Genomic DNA, 20,524 nt, shown 5'->3' on the forward strand with positions numbered 1-20,524 from the left:
TGAAATTCTCCTGATCAGTGCAGTTCTTCCCCGAAATATTTGGTACGAAGTAAGCCTTGACGAATGGAATCTCCCTCAAAATATCCAGATGCTGGGAGGAAGCTCGGTTGCCGGTAGAATTGAAAATCAAAATTTTCTTGCAGTTGTTCTTTTTCTCCTGAGTCTTTCTGAACCACTGGACGCAGACTTTCATGCTGTCAATTGTGTGGGCCCCGTCGAGATAATAGTCCGACGATTTGCCATGCAAAACTTGAGTTCTTCCTGGACACTTGCAGTCTTTCAATCCCATTTCAACCCTTTTCAAATCGAACCCCTGTAGATTTCCATTTTGAGGCATGAAATTTTCGTTATTCTGAGTCTTCGCTGAGTTGATCCAAGTCTCCCCTAATTTGACGGCTAATGCAGCATTCTCGTACTGAATGTCTCCGAGAATACCAATGTCAGGTGGGAATTTAGTCCACTGGTAGGTACTCAAGTCTGGGACAACAGTCAAAGGGCAGTTCTTCTCAACAGCTCTTTTATTCAGAACTTCCATCGCTTCTGGGGGTTGTTCCACCGTAAATGCAGGCACATTAGGTTTGAAAATTCCGGATTTTTGCCATGCGATACTGGAGAGAGTGTCACCGAGCATTGAAGTGTGGTCAAGCCCCAGAGCAGTGATACCAGTGCACATTGGGGATTTCAGGACGTTTGTGCAGTCGTATTCGCCTCCAATTCCCACTTCAATTATTGCTACATCAATTGCGGAGTTTAGGAAGAGGTGAAACATCAAGATCGTGAGGAATTTGAAGTAGGGAGGCATGTCGCCTGGTCGTTCTTTCCTCGCGTCGAGACAATTGTACAGTTTCCAGAAGTGCTTAGTGAAATCCTCCTCAGAGATAGCGACTCCATTTATCTTTATCCTCTCGCGAACAGTGATTAAATGGGGGGATGTGTAGAGAGCTGTGCGGAATCCGTGGGCTCGGAGGATCGAGTCCACCAAGGCGCAGGTCGAACCCTTCCCCTTGGTTCCCGCTATGTGAATCACAGCCAGAGAGTCGAGATCGTCGACTGCGATTCCAGATCTATTCCAAGAAATATGAAATGTAACTGAGTTTTTCGGGGATATCCCGGAGTCTAAGGGAGTTGACGAGATTTTTTTAATGACCTCGTTTGAAACGCAGCAAATATTTCACTATCAAAATTACCGGGCTTAACGGAAAATCTCGAACGACTTCGGGACCCTTCGGGTTCACGAGCAAATCACCAAGCAAATCGCCAAATATGAATTTTCAGTAGTTATAGTATACCAAAAAGGCTGTCTAATATCTGTGAAAAAAGAACCATTATCCAACACGACAACTCAATCGATTCTAATGAATTATTAAATACTCTAAAACTTGATCCGCTCAGGTTTTTTGTGTTTTTTCCATCGTTATTAAATATACAGTAAATACACTGAATTACTGATAATTTAATATTGTGTGATGTATTTTCTTGATGGTCTAATTATTCTGTGATTATTTTGCTCGTGATCAATTGTCCTGTGATCAATAGAGGTGCAATCGACGATTCGTGTATCCCGAAAATCAAGACGAGTGGCTCCCGCCACAAATAAAGTGCATCACCAGTGTTTTTTGTAATCCACGTTGTCTTTAATTTTCACCCTTTCCAAACCACTTCCTCCCAATGCGCCCTAACATCACAGCCTCAATCTCTAATAGACCTTTTTCGAAGAGTGAGTTGAGGGCTACAAAAAAGGTCATGACGAAAATTTTGCTATCTCCCTTTGATTTTGAGATATTATTCATTGAAAACTAGCCTACTGTCAAAATCTATTTTTTTTCATCAAGAAAATTAAACGAAAGAACTTCAAAAATTTCAGCTGAGGAAATCCTCAATAGAATAAGTTGTATAGAAAAATCGAATTCTAGATTCATGTTGATTTTACGCAATAGATCTGACATTTTCCTCAACATTTTTGTTCCCGATTTTTAGGAATTAATTTCCTCATTGAAACCCAGATTCTGCCTACCTTGCAAGATATTTGTGGGTGTCACGTAATGTGGTGTTCACAGCGTTGTGCTTTGGTGCTGTTCTGATATACGCCGCATTAGTCTGAAGAGAGTTCAGAGCTCTGACGGCGTCCTAGTAGAATCCGAAAAAAAGAAAATGAAAACAGAAAATGAAAACGAAATCACTCGAATATTTTCTGTGAAGTGGATTATTACACTTCAATACCGAAGCGATGAAACCATGAGATGAAATAGACGACCTGTGTTCCGTACCCCATGGAAAATTAATTGTCATTCAAGAAGAATTTCATCCACAATTTGAGAATGTTATTTGAATGGGGCTAATTTATAATGAGCTCATGAGTTATGAGTTAATTCATGAATATTTCACCAATTGTAACATTTGAGTATTTCGCGGGCTTGAGTTGAACAGAAAAACTGTCGCTGACTTGTCCACCCTGTGTAAGATTGTATTTAATACTTGAAATCGCCCCTGCAATGGGATTTATACCTGAAACCTATCCTAAGGGACGCGTCACAGCAGCACGCGGAAGGGAGAACAATTTTTCTGTAAAACTGATTCTATTTGAATTTATTTGATAGAGAGAAATCCTCGACATGAATTTCCTGATTTTTCCTTTTCTGTTTTTTAATGAACGAAAGAAAATGGAGATTTTTATAAAAAAAGAATCTCGACCAAATAGATTGTATAGAAATACAAAATGATTGAGACCAAGAGTCTAAGCGTATGAGAACAAGAATGATAAGAGAAAACTGTTATATTGAATGTGATTAAAAGATAAATATAAGTCTCAATGTGATACAAAGAGTGAGTAGACTGTTAAAAACTAACTTTAGATCTAGGGGCGAGTGGGGTAAAACGGACACTTTAGACGTTTGTTTTAATTACTCATAACTCAGAAACAAATTTATCAATTCAGCTCAGTTTAGGCTAATCACAAAGGGAAAAAATTGTTCTTTGCAATGAAGAAAAAATTATTAAATTTTATCAACATTTTAACCCGTCATTAACATTTTAAAAAAAGTCAAAAGTGTCCATTTTACCCCAACCTCCCCTAAGTACTAAGTAATAAAAGATCTAATCTCGTTTCATTCTTTCCGATTAACAAAGTTGCAGAATTTCCAGCAAAACATAAAGAAAAACAAATAGAATTTTCAGCAAAATTCCCTAGTGAATGCGCCAAAATTTTTTATGAAATTTTTCCAGACGCGCACACTTCTTAAAACTCTGGAGGGGTCCATTCCTCATGTAAAAATATTATATTACGTTTCAACTAAATACAAATTTATTCTCCATAAAATCCAGAAGACGAAGCGCGATCGGCAAATTCGGCATTGTATGATTTCAGATAGAATAAACTTTGAATTAATTAAACTTAAATCTTAATACTTTGTGATGAACCGACAGAGATGAAGCAATATGTCCCACTTAATGACCCCGATATGAACTGATTTGAAAACAAAGATAATAAAAATCAAGCGATTCGGTTGAATCCTCAATGAATAAAACCTGTTTTGATCTAATATTAAATTCGAAATTTCTAATCGAATCAAATCTAATTCCCGTTGTCAATTATTAAAATCAAAATCGCACTCAGAAACTTTTTGTATTTATTATAACATCTTTTCAACTAAAAAAATATTCATCAAAGGAATTTAAAAAAATCTGTTAAAAAAAACAGAAATGTGTTTAAATAGCTTTAACAAAATGATAATAAAATATTTTCAAATGTATTGAAATAAAATACCTGATATGTAAAACTGGAAGAGTTGCCGTTGCTCTGCATGGCTCTCTGTGTCACTTTGAGAGACGAATGAATCATCGAAAACTATCGCATTACATAATGAGATAGATTACAGATTGATGAAATTAATATTTCTCCCAATCAAATCTAATACATCTCCCTCCCATGCAAATAATTCCATCACAAATGCACTGCGAATCGAGTGCGTACGCGTTAATTCAAACAATTTCCCCAGTGAATCTACTAATCGTGCATTACTGAAGTGCAAAAGTCGATCGCAAATTCGTTATCGATATTTATTATTACTTATTACTGACACTTACGCATCTTGGAAAGCGAATCATTCGATCATGCAGTCGCAGCGGGCGTGTTTGTTTACAGTGGGTTAGAAAAATGGCGAACACGTGGTTCCAAGAATGGTCGATGTCATCGTTGTGTTCATCTGTGTCAATGTAGAGAGTAAAAGCTCGTCACCCTTTCTCATTCTCCTAAATGCGGAATTATCTCCGTAACCGTTGGTTTGAAGAGAAATCACCAGAAGATCTTTTTTCGAGAGAATTGAATTTTCTGCAAAAAAGGTCTTCTGACATTTCTTCTTAAAACGTGTAGTTTACGAGATATTTTGGAATCTGTGGAAATGGCGGTGCGAATTTGTGGTGCGAGAGGAAGACGCAGAGGGGGGAGTGGAGATACGAGGGCAGGTGCCAATCAATGGCCGCGTGAGACTGGAATTTCAAGCTTGCAGAGACGTATGGCAGCGTAAATTCGTTGGTTTGTTGGAGAGGTGCAGAAGAATTGAGTGGATTCAGTGGTTTTTGGGGGTTGCGGGACCTTGGGAAGCGGCAAAAGTGGGTCTGCTGAGATTTCTGGGCAGGAGAATGGCTGATGTGCCGATGAACATGGGCTCCAACAGGAAAATGTCATTCGGGTTTTCCAATAAACTCAATGGCATCGAGGGGAAGACTCCCTTCCTCATTGGGGTGTCTGGAGGCACTGCCAGTGGAAAGGTACATTGTTTTCGTTTTTCTTCGGGGATTGGGTGGTGGTTCTTTGGTTATCAACGTTCGAGGTTTAGGTAACCTGCTGGGGGCCATTTTCTCTGGCTTTTTCGAGCTTCGGGGATTGTGGGGAGAATTTTTCAAGGGGTTTTGGGGTCGGATTGATGGAATTTCGGAGGTTTTGGGGGATTTTGTGGACAGAAATTTTTCGAGTGAAAGAGGATTGAATATCATTCTATGAACCATGAATAAACGAATCAGAATTGTCCAAATAATTTAGGTCAGAGAAAAATACAATAATTCGACTTTCTTAATATTGCCTTTACTAAAATTTTCTTCGAACAAAGTTGATTAGAATTAACAGCTAGAATTATAGGATTATCTCGCATTTTTGACGTTAAGAATAGGAGAATCTGAATGCAATATAGTGAAAATGATGATCGGTTTTCTCACTTTGACCAAATAATATTAATATCCAAATACAAAATTTCTGATACGAGTAAAAAGAAGCTGTGACTCAATATTCCAAATGAAGTTTTAATTTTTAATTTGGTGCTGAAAACACGAGATGACAATATTCTAAGCACGGAATTATATTGATGAGATGAACAACAGATTAATTGAATTATCGTGTCAACAAACTAAAAATTGATAACAGTGTGGGCACGCACTTTTACTAGAGTATCAACAAACATTGAATTCCAGAAATTCACACTCTAAAGTGTGTTCTAGAAGGAATTTAATTGTAATTATGATTAAAATCTTATTCAGTGAACTTAGGAATTAGCACACGAGCAAATCATTTATTGTGATACGAAAATTTAACAGATGATTGAATACCATTCTATGAACCATGAATAAACGAATCATAATTAACCAAATAATTTAGGTCAGAGAAAAATACAATAATTCGACTTTCTTAATATTGCTTTTACTAAAATTTTCTTCAAACAAAGTTGATTAGAATTAACAGCTAGAATTATAGGATTATCTCGCATTTTTGACGTTAAGAATAGGAGAATCTGAATGCAATATAGTGAAAATGAGGATCGGTTTTTTCACTTTGAACAAATAATATTAATATCCAAATACAAAATTTCTGATACGAATAAAAAGAAGCTGTGACTCAATATTCCAAATGAAGTTTTAATTTTTAATTTGGTGCTGAAAACACGAGATGACAATATTCTAAGCACGGAATTATATTGATGAGATGAACAACAGACTAATTGAATTACCGTGTCAACTAACTAAAAATTGATAACAGTGTGGGCACGCACTTTTACCAGACTATCAACAAACATTGAATTCCAGAAATTCACACTCTAAAGTGTGTTCCAGAAGGAATTTAATTGTAATTATGATTAAAATCTTATTCAGTGAACTTAGGAATTAGAACACGAGCAAATCATTTATTGTAATATGAAAATTTCCCAGCTGATAAATTGGAACATATGATTCTCATCGGTCGTACTGCTTTTTGCAATGAGAAAGACTGAACAATTAATTGAAAAAAGGAATGTCGAGTCTGACAGGAAAGAGGGCATCAACACTGGGACTAGTCAATAAAAAATTTTTGCTATTTCGCTATGTAATCTCACACTCGATGAATGCTTCCAGTCAACAGTTTGCAAGAGAATAATGGAAAAACTGGGTCAAGTGGACATGGATCATCAGGAGCGTCAGGTGGTGTGCATATCGCAGGACAGTTTCTACAGAGATCTGACACCAGCTGAGAAGCTGCGAGCCGAGAAGGGCCAATACAACTTCGATCATCCTGATGCCTTTGACAATGACCTCATCCTCCAAACGCTGCAGGACATCCTCGCTGGGATCAAGTGTGAAATACCAGCGTATGACTACAGAACTAACAGCTTGTGAGTGTAGAGCCTTTTTGGGGCTCACTATTACAATTTTTGAGGTCATACGCCAATTTACAGTTTGAATATCACGTTCTGGGGAGTTAAGTAGCTGCTGAATCATTCCAGAACGCATTTTAAGCGCAGGGGTGAACCGTCGTCGTTCCAAGATCGACTGACGGGCTCCTGAAAATTAAATTATTGAATTAATTGATGTTATGTCTGGGGACGGAAGAATTTAAGGATTTCAAAGTATCTTTTACCGTTTGGTACAGACCGCACTATAGATTCAACCATTTTCAATCATTAAATTTATCAAGTGAATTGCGTGAGAAAAATTTGAACAAAATCATGAATGTTCAGCGTCAGTCAAATGACATTTTGCATAAAATTGTCATTTTTTTAACATTCGGTGTTTATAAATAAATAATTGAAATTGTTTCAACTTTCGGAAATCCAATTTTTTAGGCATGAGATCGATTTCTGGTAAAATTTTGAATAGCAATAAATTTTTTACGATTCCGTAGAAATGATTTTTATGGTGGAAAATTGATTATTTATAAATTATTCGAGTATATACCCATTTATTGAAAAAAATGCAATTATCCACTTGTTTCCATTCTATTTTTCTAAAGAAAAAATTGAAGTGTTCACACTTCAATAAAAATAAGTAAAAATGAAAGGTCAATAGAAATCCAACAGAATTGTTTGGAGAATTCGCTGGGTTTTTCATGAAATCTTTCAAAAATAATCATAAAAAACCACAACTAGACTGCGGAATTCCCAAAAAAAATTACATGAAAAGTGGAATTCCATCAACTTTTTCTACAGAATATTTTCTACTGAACACTTCAATGGAATCAGCCAAAAATTAATAGAAAGTTCAACAGAAATCTAATAGAATTATCTAGAGATTTTCATGAAATCATTCGGGTCTCCCCAAACTTTCAAAAATAATCATAAAAAACCCACAACTAGACTGCGGAATTCCAAAAAAAATTACATGCAAATGGAGACACTTACCATGCGCCTTCTAGGCTTGTACCTCCTATAACCGTAGGAGGTAGGGTGGTAGCCATAACCGTAGGAGGTAGGCTGGTAGCCATAACCATAGCTGACAGGCTGAGAATAGTAACGTCTCCTGGACACTGGAGCTGGTGGGGGCTCGTCGTCGTCGACCTCAAGTGCTGGACAGGGTTTACAGATTGGACAGGATTTCGCCTTGATTTCCGGACATTCATGTGAAAACCCTGAATGGAGATACGGCGAATGGAGATGTGCTCCATAACCGTACGGATAGCCATGTGCATAAAGATGGGGATAAGGTGGCTGATAAGCTTGCTGGTAGGCTCGGAGATCGCCGGGTCCGTAGTGTCCTCCGTAAAGTTGTGGATAGACTTGGGGAAGGTTCAGTGAAGCTGCTGCTTGAATGCGAGGCAGACTGGCGTCTAGGCAGGATCGTCCGCAGCAGGTGCATTCGTGTGACCTTTCTCTGTTGCATGGACATTTTGACTGACGGTCACCGCAGAGCGAGGCACAGCAGTCGCCTACAGAGCCCCTCGAACTCAGACAAGGGAGGCAGCAGCCCTCGACTGACTGCAGCCACGATGCGCAGAACAGAACGACGAGGGAGATCGACAAGACACACTTTCCTGCCATTGTTCTGGGTTAATTGCTCGCTTGACGAAGTTCTCTTCCGGTTGATGGATCCCTGGAGAACCTAGATTATTATTGATTAAGCCCCGGGTGCACTATCTTTCGAACGTTATCTCGATGTTTTTTTCATCTTTCGTCATCTGAAATTGTCAATTAAGTCCTGCATCGTGCAGAAGCTTTGAAAAATTATGAATGAATAATCAAAAAAAGTAGAAAAAGTCTTAATTTTTGCAAAGAGCATTTTTAAGTTATATTCAGAATAAGTTGAATAACAAGAAATTGAAAAATGTATCTGATTTGCGGTGGGAAATGGCGGCCTGTCACCCAATATCTTGCAGGGGGAAGACTGATTTCGTAAATCTTTTCCCACACTGCACAGAGACATTTATTACGGAAAAGGCTCTTTGAAAAAAGTTGTAATATTTTGGAGAATTTTTTAATCACACTTTTATCACATAAAAATGGCAGATGACTACATACCACTGTTTTGAAAATTGAGATACCTAGCTGTCACTTCCCATGAGGAGTTAGTGTTTTGTTATCCACCATGGAAAATGACAGCTAATAGATAATTTGCCACAGCGAATCAGATATTTGTAATTTCCACTTTTTTCAACTCATTCTGAATCTCAATTGAAAACGCTCTTTGAAAAAGTTCAGAATTTTTTCTATTTTTTTATCCTTCTATCATAGATTTTGGGAATTTCTACGTGATGTACCACTCAATTGACAATTTTGGGATACGAAAGATTTAAAAAATCCAGGCCTTAAACTAGATTATTATTGGGCACTTGAAGGGCTTTGTTGGAGAAAATCGTGGTTATGGGGTTGATTCGAAATTTTTGTGTTTAAAAACGAATGTTTAAAAAAATAATAATTCTGTGCAAAATTTAATTTGAACGCCGCAGAATATTCATGAATTAAAAAAAAATTTCTCACGCAATTTAATTAAGAAATTTGATGAATCAAACTGTAAAATATATTCGGATATCCTCAAGTCGAATTTAAGGCTTAAACATCCCATGTAAACTCCAGATTAATATCATCATTCAACTTTCCCAAACGAAGTACTTGAATAATTCAATTGATTCAACTCACTTCTTATTCCTCACTGATTACAACCCCCTATCAGAAGAGCCAAATACCAAATTCAATTCACTTCACCGTGGGATGGTACAGGACTTATCTTCTCAGTGAGAAGTATCCACTTTTATACGCATTCGCGTTATGTTTATCGTTCCTGTTTACGATACCCCGTTCCGGACGGCTTTTAACGCTTACCTTAAAACATTTCGCGATTGGATTTCCTTCTTCCCGATCTAAACGTGCCATCGAACAGTAAACAATGAACAAAAATGTTGCAACATTTTTTCAGTATTTTTCTTGCACTTTGTTTCAGAATTAAAGACCAAATTACGACGATTTATCCGGCTGACGTTGTACTCTTCGAGGGAATTCTAGTCTTTTATTTCCCTAAGATTAGGGATTTGTTTCACATGAAATTGTTTGTCGATACTGACTCCGATACCAGACTCGCTAGGAGAGGTAAATTGTTTTTAGATTTCGTATTTTTTGAAAATGAAAACTTTGGAGATATCTTGGGTTCTCGTGCTTCGAATGAATTCAATTATAGTTCAAAATATTTGTTTATCCATTGATTTGATTTTTTTATGATTTTTGCAAATCTCGGATTTTTCTAAAATTTCTCTAAAAGCGAATTTTCCGACGCTTTCCTCAAATATGATCTTTCAAATTCGTTCAATTGAGCATGAAAAATATTTTTCTAATATAATTTTATCAAAGTTTCAAGGTAATATAGGTCGCACAATTATTTCATCTAATTTATACAAGAATTCTCGCAAGGAATCCAACACAATTGATTAAAGAAGAAATTTAATTCAATTCGACAAAATAATAACAAACGGCAAATTATTTACGACAGCACAAAATGTGTTGCTAATTTATTAGCAAAAATAACTATACTGTATACAACACAGGAGCAATTTTTATTCATTTCAGCATATGAAATTGCCTCAACAACATTTTTCGATGTTTTCTCTGCAATTAGTCATAAACAATTTGTCAATTGATGACTTGTTTGACTTTTTTTTTGTTGCTCTCTCGGTGTAAGCGAAAAGCCTCTAACAAGTTTCTCTGTGCCCTTTCTCCCACGTAAAATAGCAGAATGTGAAAATCCATTCTTTGCTAATAATTTCCATTTTTCAATTGCCAGTGCCAAGAGACATCAAAGAACGAGGGAGAGACCTGGATTACGTATTGAATCAGTACATGAACTTCGTAAAGCCAGCGTTTGAGGAATTTTGCTTGCCGACTAAAAAATTCGCCGACGTCATCATCCCAAGGGGTGCAGACAACACAGGTAAATTCTTACGAGTATTTAAACATTCCTACGAGTCATTTAAAATTCATTCACTATTGAAATATATCCACGTGTGAAAAAATCCTATAGAGAAACGTAATGCTTTTTTACATTATTTATTTAAAGTGCTGGAACCGATGTCATGGGTTATTTACACTGTCAGTTTGTTATATTTTTTTACTTCTTTCTTTTTTTCTTTTTTTGTTCTATTTTTTTTTTCAATTTGTAAATTACAATTTACGTAATGCTTTTGCTATAAGATTCTGCTGATTTTTATGGGAATTCTATAAGAAATTTTGTGAAATTCTATTCTTCTTTCGTCAATAGGTTTTCATTTCTCTACATGATTCCTTCTCTTGAGATTTTTCCTTGTCTGATATCCTTATTATTAAAACTTATTATTAAAACTCTTTTTTATTTCGATAATCTGAAATGATTTCCAATTGCTATTCAGTTTTACATAGACCTGGAGTCTCCAAAAATTATAATTAGTCAAATTATTGTCGATTCTATAAAAAATCGCACGAAAAATTGCAGTTTTTGAATGCAAATTGTGCAAAAAAAAAGAAATTTAAGGCCCGGGTGTACTATCTTTCGAATGTTATCTGGATTTTTTTTTTTCGTAATCCAAAATTGTCAATTGAGTGGTACATCATGTAGAAATTCCCAAAAATTATGATAGAATGATAAAAAAATAGAAAAAATTCTGAACTTTTTTAAAGAGCGTTTTTAATTGAGATTCAGAATGAGTTGAAAAAAGTGGAAATTACAAATATCTGATTCGCTGTGGCAAATTATCTATTAGCTGTCATTTTCCATGGTGAATAACAAAACACTAACTCCTCATGGGAAGTGACAGCTAGGTATCTCAATTTTCAAAACAGTGGTATGTAGTCATCTGCCATTTTTATGTGATTAAAGTGTGATTAAAAAATTCTCCAAAAAATTACAACTTTTTTCAAAGAGCCTTTTCCGTAATAAATGGCTCTGTGCAGTGTGGGAAAACATTTACGAAATCAGTCTTCCCCCTGCATGATATTGGGTGACAGGCCGCCATTTGTCACCGTAAATCAGATACATTTTTCAATGTCTTGTTATTCAACTTGTTCCGAATATAACTTAAAAATGCTCTTTGAAAAAATTAAGAATTTCTTCTACTTTTTTTTATTATTCATTCGTAATTTTTCAAAACTTCTGCATGATGCAGGACTCAATTGACAATTTCAGATGATGAAAGATGAAAAAAACATCGAGATGACGTTCGAAGGATAGTACACCCGGGCCTTAAGTAAAATATTCTGACGATTTTTTTTAGTTTTCTAATCAATTTTTCCATACGTATGGGAGCACAGACGCATTTATCATGAACTTCCTCCTCAAAGCAGCAAAATTATCGATTCAGTTCTCCACTAGAATTTGCATTCCATAATTACAAAAAAAACGATAGTTGTAAGGTTTATTTTTCTCAAAATTGAATCTCGTCAAATAAAAATGACTACATCTATTGTCAGTATGGGTGCTGCCCGGTGGTTATCGGATATTGTACCCTGAATACGTTGAAAAGGATAAAGAATGAAAAGAGGAAAGGAGAAAACATACGAAAATTGGTATTGTATGTTTTCAGTGGCGATAGACCTAATAGTGCACCACATCTGGGACATTTTACATTCGAAAAAGGCTGATAACGGCGCTGGGCAGCATCCATGCATCCAGCTACGGCGCACATCGACACCTTCAGACACCGTCAGCAGATGATTAATCTAGAAATAGCAAAAATCCATTAATAATGATTAACAATTGACGATATGTATATCACAAGTCGTTGATAATTGTCAACACTATTCACAAGATCAGTGCATCAATTCATTGAAACAAATTCACTTTTCCACTTTTTTTCTTCTGATTTATTGAGTATATTAACGTATTAATGTCCCCTGAATCTTTTTGATATATTTGATATATTTGCATTTACACTGAGAAATTTTTTAATCAATTGTGCAAATTTTTTGTAACTTGTCAGTTTGAAAAAGCTCAATTTTATTCCACTTTGGGGGGCAGAATGAAAATGATCTTTGGAAATCTTCAGTGTGTCAGCATGAGGTGAATATGAGAAAGGAATTAAATTCCTGTTGCACATTTTGAGAGGCAAAAGAAGCTTTGACGATTGAAAAAGATCCATTTTCTCTGGCTCTTCCCCACATTTTCCTATTTTCAAAACGTTTTATATGATGCAGAGAACATGTGGAGGATGTCACATTTTTTCATATAAATTATTCCATCCTTGGTTCATGAATATCAATTAGACACTCGATTAAGTGCATGTTCATAAATGTAACGTAAATATTATGGAACTGCCATTGTATTCTGCGAGGGAACAGTATAATTGATAATAAAGATGAGAGCAGAATTAATTAAGCTGTTGCAATCTTCTTCTTTATGAGTGGAATTCTCTTCAGAACACGACCCTATAGGTTTTTTCTCCTTTGCGTTTGTCTAATTGCATTTTCAAATTCTTATTTCACTATTCTCTTCTTCTATTTATTCATGCCATAGTGCTATCATATATTGAAATGTCATTAAAATTTTGCGAATTATTTCGTTCTGTCAAGTGATTCTACATTGAGATCCTCTCAAGACTCGAATTCGTTTTCAGTCCGGGTTTAATCAAGATTTAATCAGTGTATAGCGACTCCCATCGTATTCTGACAGAATCAAGAGGGTATTGTTATCAATTTTTTGAGCCACGACTAATTTCATTTTGATGACAATTTTTTGAGTGGTCGTTGAAAATCGATTTTTGGAAAAATATCAATTTTTTCGAATTTGTGTGAAGAATTTAATTTTAATTGGTGACAATGAATAGAGCTTATTAAAGTCTATATTCAAGGAAGAATCAGGAAATTTGACTGATTCCTTACAAATTTTTTTTTAATTAAGGAAACAAGGAAGAAAAAAGACCACAAAACATTCATTCGGAAGCAAAACTGATGTCGAAGCGATATTCACGCATTTCAATTTATCACTTCGCTAATGATTTAATTTCTGCTTATGAAGTCACGTTTTGCAAACAACTTGCTTTTTTTTTGGTTCTTCACATTTTTTGTCCGATGAAATGTAATTTAGCTGACAGATATTCATCTTTTGAAAAACTACTGAACTTCTATTGAACATTCTACTGATTTTTCAGCGATTCTATTGAAACATTCCACAATTTTTCTGCAGGTTTTTTTTTTCAATTGAAACTGTCTTATTAAAAAACCAATAGTTTTATGTTTTTATGTTACATATTTCCCACAGATATGTTCTGTAGAAATTCCTCGACCTAAATTTCCCCGAAATAAATTTTTAAATTTTATTTCACTCCATCATTTCTCCTCCCAAACGTAAATCAAATGAAATTTCGCTGGTTGTGTTGGAAAATTCCGCAAATTTTCTAGACTTTTTTCAACAGAAACTGTTTTATTTCTATACAATTTATCCTATTGTGATCATTTCTATAGAATTTCCTCAGCTCAAATTTTCCAATTTTTTTTTTCTATTTTTTTCTTTCCACGAAAAAAAAAACAAAAAAAAATTGGGCCGAAGAAATTCTATAGAAAATGTCTCAATAGAATCGACCGAAGACAAACAGAAAGTTCAATAGACATCCAGTAGAATTGTCTAGCGAAGTCGCTTTTTCATAAAAATTTCAACTTTTTAAAAAAAAATTTCATAATTTTTCGTGTTAAAAATTGAATAGAGTTCCCTTTTTGGTGGACTTGAAGCCATTGAAGCTGCAATTAAAGACTAGATTCATCCACGACGAATCCATCCTTCCCACGACACGAGTATTGTCATTGATACTTATCGATTATGTTTCAGTGGCGATAGATTTGATAGTCCAGCACATAAGGGACTTCCTGGGGAATCGCGGTCGAGTCACTGTAGAGCCTGAGAGTCCTGTTAATCGAGGAGAGAGCCATTTCAAGAGGCCGCATTAAATAGTGAGAAATACGCCAATTTCTTTAGTTCAAGAATTACTCAGAGAACAGAGGAACACGCATTAAAAAATTTAATAGAAAAACCTAGCATTTTCTCTAACAATTTCTATAGAATTTCTCCTGGAATTCCCTAAGAATTCTCTTCTGCATTTTATTTATTTCCCATAATAAAATTCAAGGAAAAAACTTGGAAAATTCCTGTCCAAGAATTTTTATAGGAAAAATCCCAAGAAAATAAATTGTACAGTTGTATAACTTTTAATGGAATTTAGTGCGAAAAACGGAGAGAATTATTCAGTAGAATTCAATAGAATTTCTTCGAGAAAGCCATAGGTTTTTCTGTTAATTTTTTTCATACGTCGATTATTGTACTCATGATTGATATTATAAATCAAATGCTTTATGACATTATTTTCGTGTAATTTCTATCTTCAAAAGTTGAATTGCGAAATGGTAAAGAGACCACATCAGAGGAACTCATAATTGACGAATTAATCGGTTCAGAGAAATTAATTGAGAGATTATGTAAATAATTGCATGCACAAAACGACCAAAGGTCTTCTGCAATTCTATATAAAAGTGTAAGGAATTCGCTATAAAATTCTGTTGGATTTCTATCGAAAATTCTATTAGTTTTTAACCAGTTCTGTTGAAAAATTCGGCAGCTTGATCGCGAGGTTTTTCAGTAAAAAATTTCCAATAGGAAATGTTATGCAGAAATTCCACACCAATTTCCCAAGTTTTTTAACTCTATTTTCTAGTTAAAACTGGGAAAATTTGAGCCGGAGTTTCTGTAGAAAATATTTCAATAGAATAATGAAAATTGAATTCTATTGATTTTTTCTATAGTATATTTTCTAGTGAAGATTTCGCGAGTGAAGAATCGGTCAAGAAGTAATAGAAACTTTAGTAGAAATCCTATCGAATTTTCTAGCGGATTCGCTAGGTTTATCTATGAATTTTTTTTAATACATAAGATTATCACTAAACGAACAAAAAGTTTAGCTTAACTGGCACACTTTAACATCGACACAGCAATTTCTTGGTAAAATGACCTATTTGTCGGAGAAATGCTGTGTCAGTGTAAGAATATGTTTCTTATTTTACTTTAATCTGCGGCAACACGTATTAAAAAATTAATAGAAGAAATTAATAGAACCTAGCGCTCTTCCTAAGAAATTCTATTGGAGTTCTATGAGAATTCTATTTGTTTTTTTGCGCCGATTCTATTAAAAATTCTGCAACTCTCCCTGCGGTTTTAAATCGATATTTGTTTACAGAAAAAAAACGATAGATGTTGATTTTTACATATAATAAGTTATTCTGTCGGAAATTTTTCTTGAATTTTTCTTGGATTTTACTATAGGAGATGAATAAAAATAGAACAATAAGAATAGAAATTTTATGCCAAAAAAAATTGACTTTTTTGATCAAATATCTCTTAACAAAATGGCAGGGTAAAGCTGCATGATCTTCTATGAAATTTAAAAAATTAATAGAATTTTCTAATAAAATTCTAATCGAATTTCTTAGAGAAAGCGCTAGATTTTTCTATTAATTTTTGTCATACGTGAAGCCACAAATTAATGCCAAACCTATAGCATTCGCTAGAAGATTCTAGTGGCGTTCTATATAAATTCTATAGACATTCTATAACAAATAAAATAGTTTTCTCTTTCAATTCTTCACCAGATATTTTATACAAAAAATGAAAAAAAGTTGATATTTCAGTACAATATTTTCTGATAAGAATTCCTGGACATGAGCTTTCTGCGATTTTTCCTGGGATTTTGTAATGAGAAACAAAACAAAATGCTAAAAATGTAAACTACAAACTGCGGAAAATATTTGGAAAACTTGTGCTCAAGAATTTCTCTTTCTATTGAAGATTTGTTGAAGAGTCGCGACGAATTTTCAACAGAAATCAGCAAAAAATCGATGGAATATTCAAAAAAATTTGACTAGAATTCTATAAAAATTTTAATTGAATTGTTATAGTTTCAGAAGAAATTCCTTAGAATTTCCTAGTGAAACCATTGGGTTTCTCTATTGACTTATTTCACCCGTGATTAATTGTTAACGATCTCCATTATCAATAATGATGTAGAAAAATCTCGAAAGAACTATTTTTATCTAAAATACTTTCCCAGAGTCGTTAGCAAAGTAATAAAAATAGGGAAAGTTTAGACTATTCAATCTCCTCTTCTTTACCATTTCGCCTCAAAATTATTTTCAATTCGAAATTGTTTTTAATTTTATGATTGGGTTTACCTGAGAATTAACCAACCAAATACTAATTTATTCACGTCAAAAATATTTTAAAGTAGGCGCATACATTTTGACCAAATAATGATTTCTTCTTTACTACTATCTGAAAAAATTAATGTATTCTTTGTTAATGGCTTGAAATTTTAATTTTTAAAAAACACTGAAAATAAAAAAAAATGTACAGGTTGATAAACATTTAAAAAATATATTCGTTATGTTTTATTATGTCTTACAAAATGTTCGTGTGTACAGAGTTGAGAAGTGATTGAAATTCAGCGTGAGTTGATGATCACAGGATTAATTGAATAAAAATATTGTGGAGATACGTTTTTGAAGATTTTTTCTACGGCTCTACTGGTAGTATAGCTCCAGATTCATTCCGTCGTGTATTTCATCTGTGGTGATTGCATTAAGGGTGAAAATACAATAATTAGGTGTAATGAAAAAATATAAAATAAAAAATATAAATATAATACGAAATCAAAGGGGTAGAGTGGGGTAAAACAGACATGTTTGGACAAATAAAGTCCAAACAAGTCTTTTTAGAAAAATTCCAAAAAATAAAATAAATATTGCAGTCATGGGTTTTTATGATTTTTAAACCAAAAAATACTTTAAAATGGGGAGAAAGTGGCAACTTCCACTCGCCCATTCCCGAGTTATTGATTAAAGTATTATGAATAAAATACAGTTGAGTCGTTGAATGCAATAAGGAAAAATAAATTTAAAAAGCCTAAAAAAACAATTATTCATTATTGAAAATTTTTCCTATGAATTCCTATGAAATTTCCTATGAAATTAATAAATCAAATTCTTTCTTCAATTATTTTTTAAAACAATATTCTCTCGTTTGCCTAGAGTGTATCGACATAACATGCCATTTCCGGCAGAAACATAAATTTTTTATTACAAAAGTTTGACACTGACGATAATTTTCACATTGGCCATAGAATTTTTATTTATTGCCTCTGATTTTTCGAGATTTTTTCTAGATTTTAATCTTCTTTCTAAACTTTAAGTTTATTTGCTCATAGAACTCTGTTATTTTTACACTTCTAGATTAATTTTTATGAATAATACTAGACTGTCGATTGAGCACAAAGTCAACCAGAATGTTTCCATTCACATTAACTTTGGTTTAGAATTTATTTCAGGTTCTAATCTTCAAAATTCAAACTACGTTTATACTGCTTTAAAGTTGTATAAATAAACGCCAGTTGAGGCATTGAATCCAACGCAGAAAAATAAACTGAAAAAGCGCAAAAAAAATTATTCATCATTAATAATTTTCCCCATGAATTCTACCTTTGATGAATGTAAGAAATCAAATTCTTTCTTCAATTATTTTTTTAACCAATAGTGAGCACAGTATCAACCCGAATGTTTCCATTCACATTAACTTTCGTTTAGAATTTATTTCAGGTTCTAATCTTCGAAATTCAAGCTATGTTTACAGTAAGGGAGAGTGGGGTAAAACGGGCCCTCTTGACTTTTTTTTGTGATACTCATAATTCAGAAACAAATTCATCAATTGAGATCAGTCTAGGCTCATTCTAAAGAGGAAGAAGTGTAGTTTCCATGAGGAAAAAATTATTCCACTTTATTTAAAATTGAATGAGCTGTTAACATTTTAAAAAAAATCAAAAGTGGCCGTTTTACCCCACTCTTCCCTACTTTAACGATTGCGTCCGAAAAAAAAAATTATAGAAAAAGCTAGCCTATTCTCTAGAAAATTCTTAGAAAATTGAACAGGGGATGTTGGGGTAAAACGGACACTTTTGACTTTTTTAAAAATGTTAATGAGGGGTTGAGATGTTGATAAAATTTGATAATTTTTTTTTCAATACAAAGAACAATTCTTTCCCTTTGTGACGACCCTGAACTGAGCTCAATTAAATATAAATATAGAATAGAGAGATAAATTTGTTTCTGAGTTATGAATAATTTTTAAAAAGTCTAGTGTCCATTTTACCCCATCCATCCCTAGTAATTTTCGAAAGGATACAGTCCTGGAGCTTGATGTGGTCCTTGTAGATGGTGTACCACTTCTTCAACACAATTTTCTCCCAGTGAGTCCCGGTTTGTGCAGCAATTAATTTTTTGAGGTCCCCAATGGTATCATCTGGATTGCATTTTACCCTAACCTTCTTTCCCAGACGATCGTTGCACGTTATTTCCAGCATATTTTCTGCCTGTACCATATCATCATCGAACCAGTCAATAATCTCATTAGTATTTCATAATGCGGGCTACGATAATTTAAATGATTGAAACGAATTGCTCATTTACCTTCAGAATAACTTTGACAAATACTTCACCGTTGGAAATACGTCGGTCTGAGGAAACAATGCCCTTCTCCTTCTGAACAGGTGTATAATATTTCTAATGTAACTAATTATAGCTTTAGAACCTCTTCACAGTCTTCTTCTGTTGACTTTCACGTTTTATTCCACTTTGATAACAACAAAACCGAACAGAATGCAGTCGATCCCTTTTCGGAGCTGTGAATGTGTGATCTGTTTACTGAATGGAATTGGCGGAGGGGGAAATGCACTGGATAGGCTGATTCGATTCTCAACAGGAGAATTCAAATAAGAAGCAGTGAAGTACTCTAGAAAATTTTTCACAACTGAGAACAAAAGCTCTATTGATTATCTGGGAATTTGCGTTTTTATCAGTAAAAAACACCCAAAAAAATCATTATCGTCGTACAGAAAAGTTTCTAGTTTCCAGGATCAAGTACTGACTTTAAACAAAAGTGTTTAATTAATTTCAGACATTTTTCTACTGAAAAATTATCGTCATACAGAAAAGTTTTTAGTTTCCAGGATCAAGTACTGATTTAAACAAGTGTTTAATTAATTTCAGTTTAAAAATGTCTGCAATTAATTAACTGTTTAATTAGTTTTAGTTTACAAATGTCTGCAATTAATTAAACAGTTGTTTAAAATCAGTACTTGATCCTGGAAACTAGAAACTTTTCTGTTTATTTAATTTCAATAGAAAAATGTCTGAAATGAATTGAACAGTTAAATCAAATGGATTTTTGGTAATTAATTTCAGTAGAAAAATGTCTTAAATTAATTACCAAAAATCCATTTGATTTAACTGTTCAATTAATTTCAGACATGTTATTTCAGTAGAAAAATGTCTTAAATTAATTACCAAAAATCCATTTATTTAATTAGAATCGTTTGCATTTTGCTAGAGGATAAAATTCTGAAATAATTGAACATTAATTGAGCTACGGTATCAAGTGATAGACTTTAAGTAGTAAAGGATTTATAATTATGAGTAAATAATTTCTTTTTTTCCGACTTTCAGGGAAAATTATGCCAAAATGTGAAAACATTTTCTTCAGAAATTTTTACTAGAAATTAAAAACTTCTACAGTTTCCAGTTTCCAGGATTAAGTACTGATTTTAACCAACTGTTCAATTAATTTCAGTAGAAAAGCGTCTGAAATTAATTACCAAAAGTCTATTTATTCAATTAATAACGTTTGTATTTTGCTAAGGGATAAAATTAATAAAATAAATTAATAATTTATTAATAAATTAGTAAATAATTAATGAACATTAACATGAACATTAATTCAGTAAAGGTATCAGATGATATACTTT

The 20,524-nt window shown here is 33.7% G+C and overlaps 3 protein-coding genes across 5 annotated transcripts in view; 1 reads left to right on the forward strand and 2 right to left on the reverse strand.

Moving 5' to 3' along the window:
• LOC107044312 (folylpolyglutamate synthase, mitochondrial) overlaps positions 1-4,177 on the reverse strand; it is a 5,739-nt gene extending 1,562 nt beyond the window's left edge. Inside the window, exons 1-4 of the mRNA XM_015266140.1 lie at positions 4,084-4,177; positions 3,764-3,844; positions 2,015-2,127; positions 134-1,064 (exon numbers count right to left, since the gene is read on the reverse strand). Of these exons, the coding sequence (XP_015121626.1) occupies positions 134-1,064; positions 2,015-2,127; positions 3,764-3,844; positions 4,084-4,104 (1,146 nt within the window). The 5' untranslated portion in view covers positions 4,105-4,177. The remainder of the gene's footprint in view (positions 1-133; positions 1,065-2,014; positions 2,128-3,763; positions 3,845-4,083) is intronic.
• A 265-nt stretch (positions 4,178-4,442) lies between these two features.
• Positions 4,443-15,304, forward strand: LOC107044313 (uridine-cytidine kinase). 2 transcript variants are annotated; one of them, XM_015266142.2, is made up of 5 exons: positions 4,443-4,767; positions 6,379-6,635; positions 9,673-9,818; positions 10,507-10,653; positions 14,515-15,304. In XM_015266142.2, the coding sequence occupies exons 1-5, from the start codon at positions 4,639-4,641 to the stop codon at positions 14,631-14,633; spliced, it is 798 nt and encodes a 265-aa protein (XP_015121628.1). In that variant the 5' UTR covers positions 4,443-4,638; the 3' UTR covers positions 14,634-15,304. The 2 variants fall into 2 exon arrangements, with proteins under 2 accessions (XP_015121628.1, XP_015121627.1); XM_015266141.2 differs by lacking the exon at positions 14,515-15,304 and adding an exon at positions 12,278-13,068 and having other exon boundaries at positions 4,445-4,767.
• Positions 6,185-9,474, reverse strand: LOC107044314 (the record flags this gene model as incomplete). Of its 2 annotated transcripts, none has more annotated exon segments than XM_015266143.2 (3): positions 6,185-6,803; positions 7,641-8,337; positions 9,372-9,474. In XM_015266143.2, coding segments are annotated over 2 exon segments (702 nt in total). In that variant the 5' UTR covers positions 8,277-8,337; positions 9,372-9,474.
• Positions 15,305-20,524: the final 5,220 nt, after the last annotated feature.

This window comes from Diachasma alloeum, unplaced genomic scaffold, assembly GCF_001412515.2.
Source record: "Diachasma alloeum isolate Michigan unplaced genomic scaffold, Dall2.0 Dall_scaffold_00711, whole genome shotgun sequence".
Lineage (NCBI taxonomy): Eukaryota > Metazoa > Arthropoda > Insecta > Hymenoptera > Braconidae > Diachasma > Diachasma alloeum.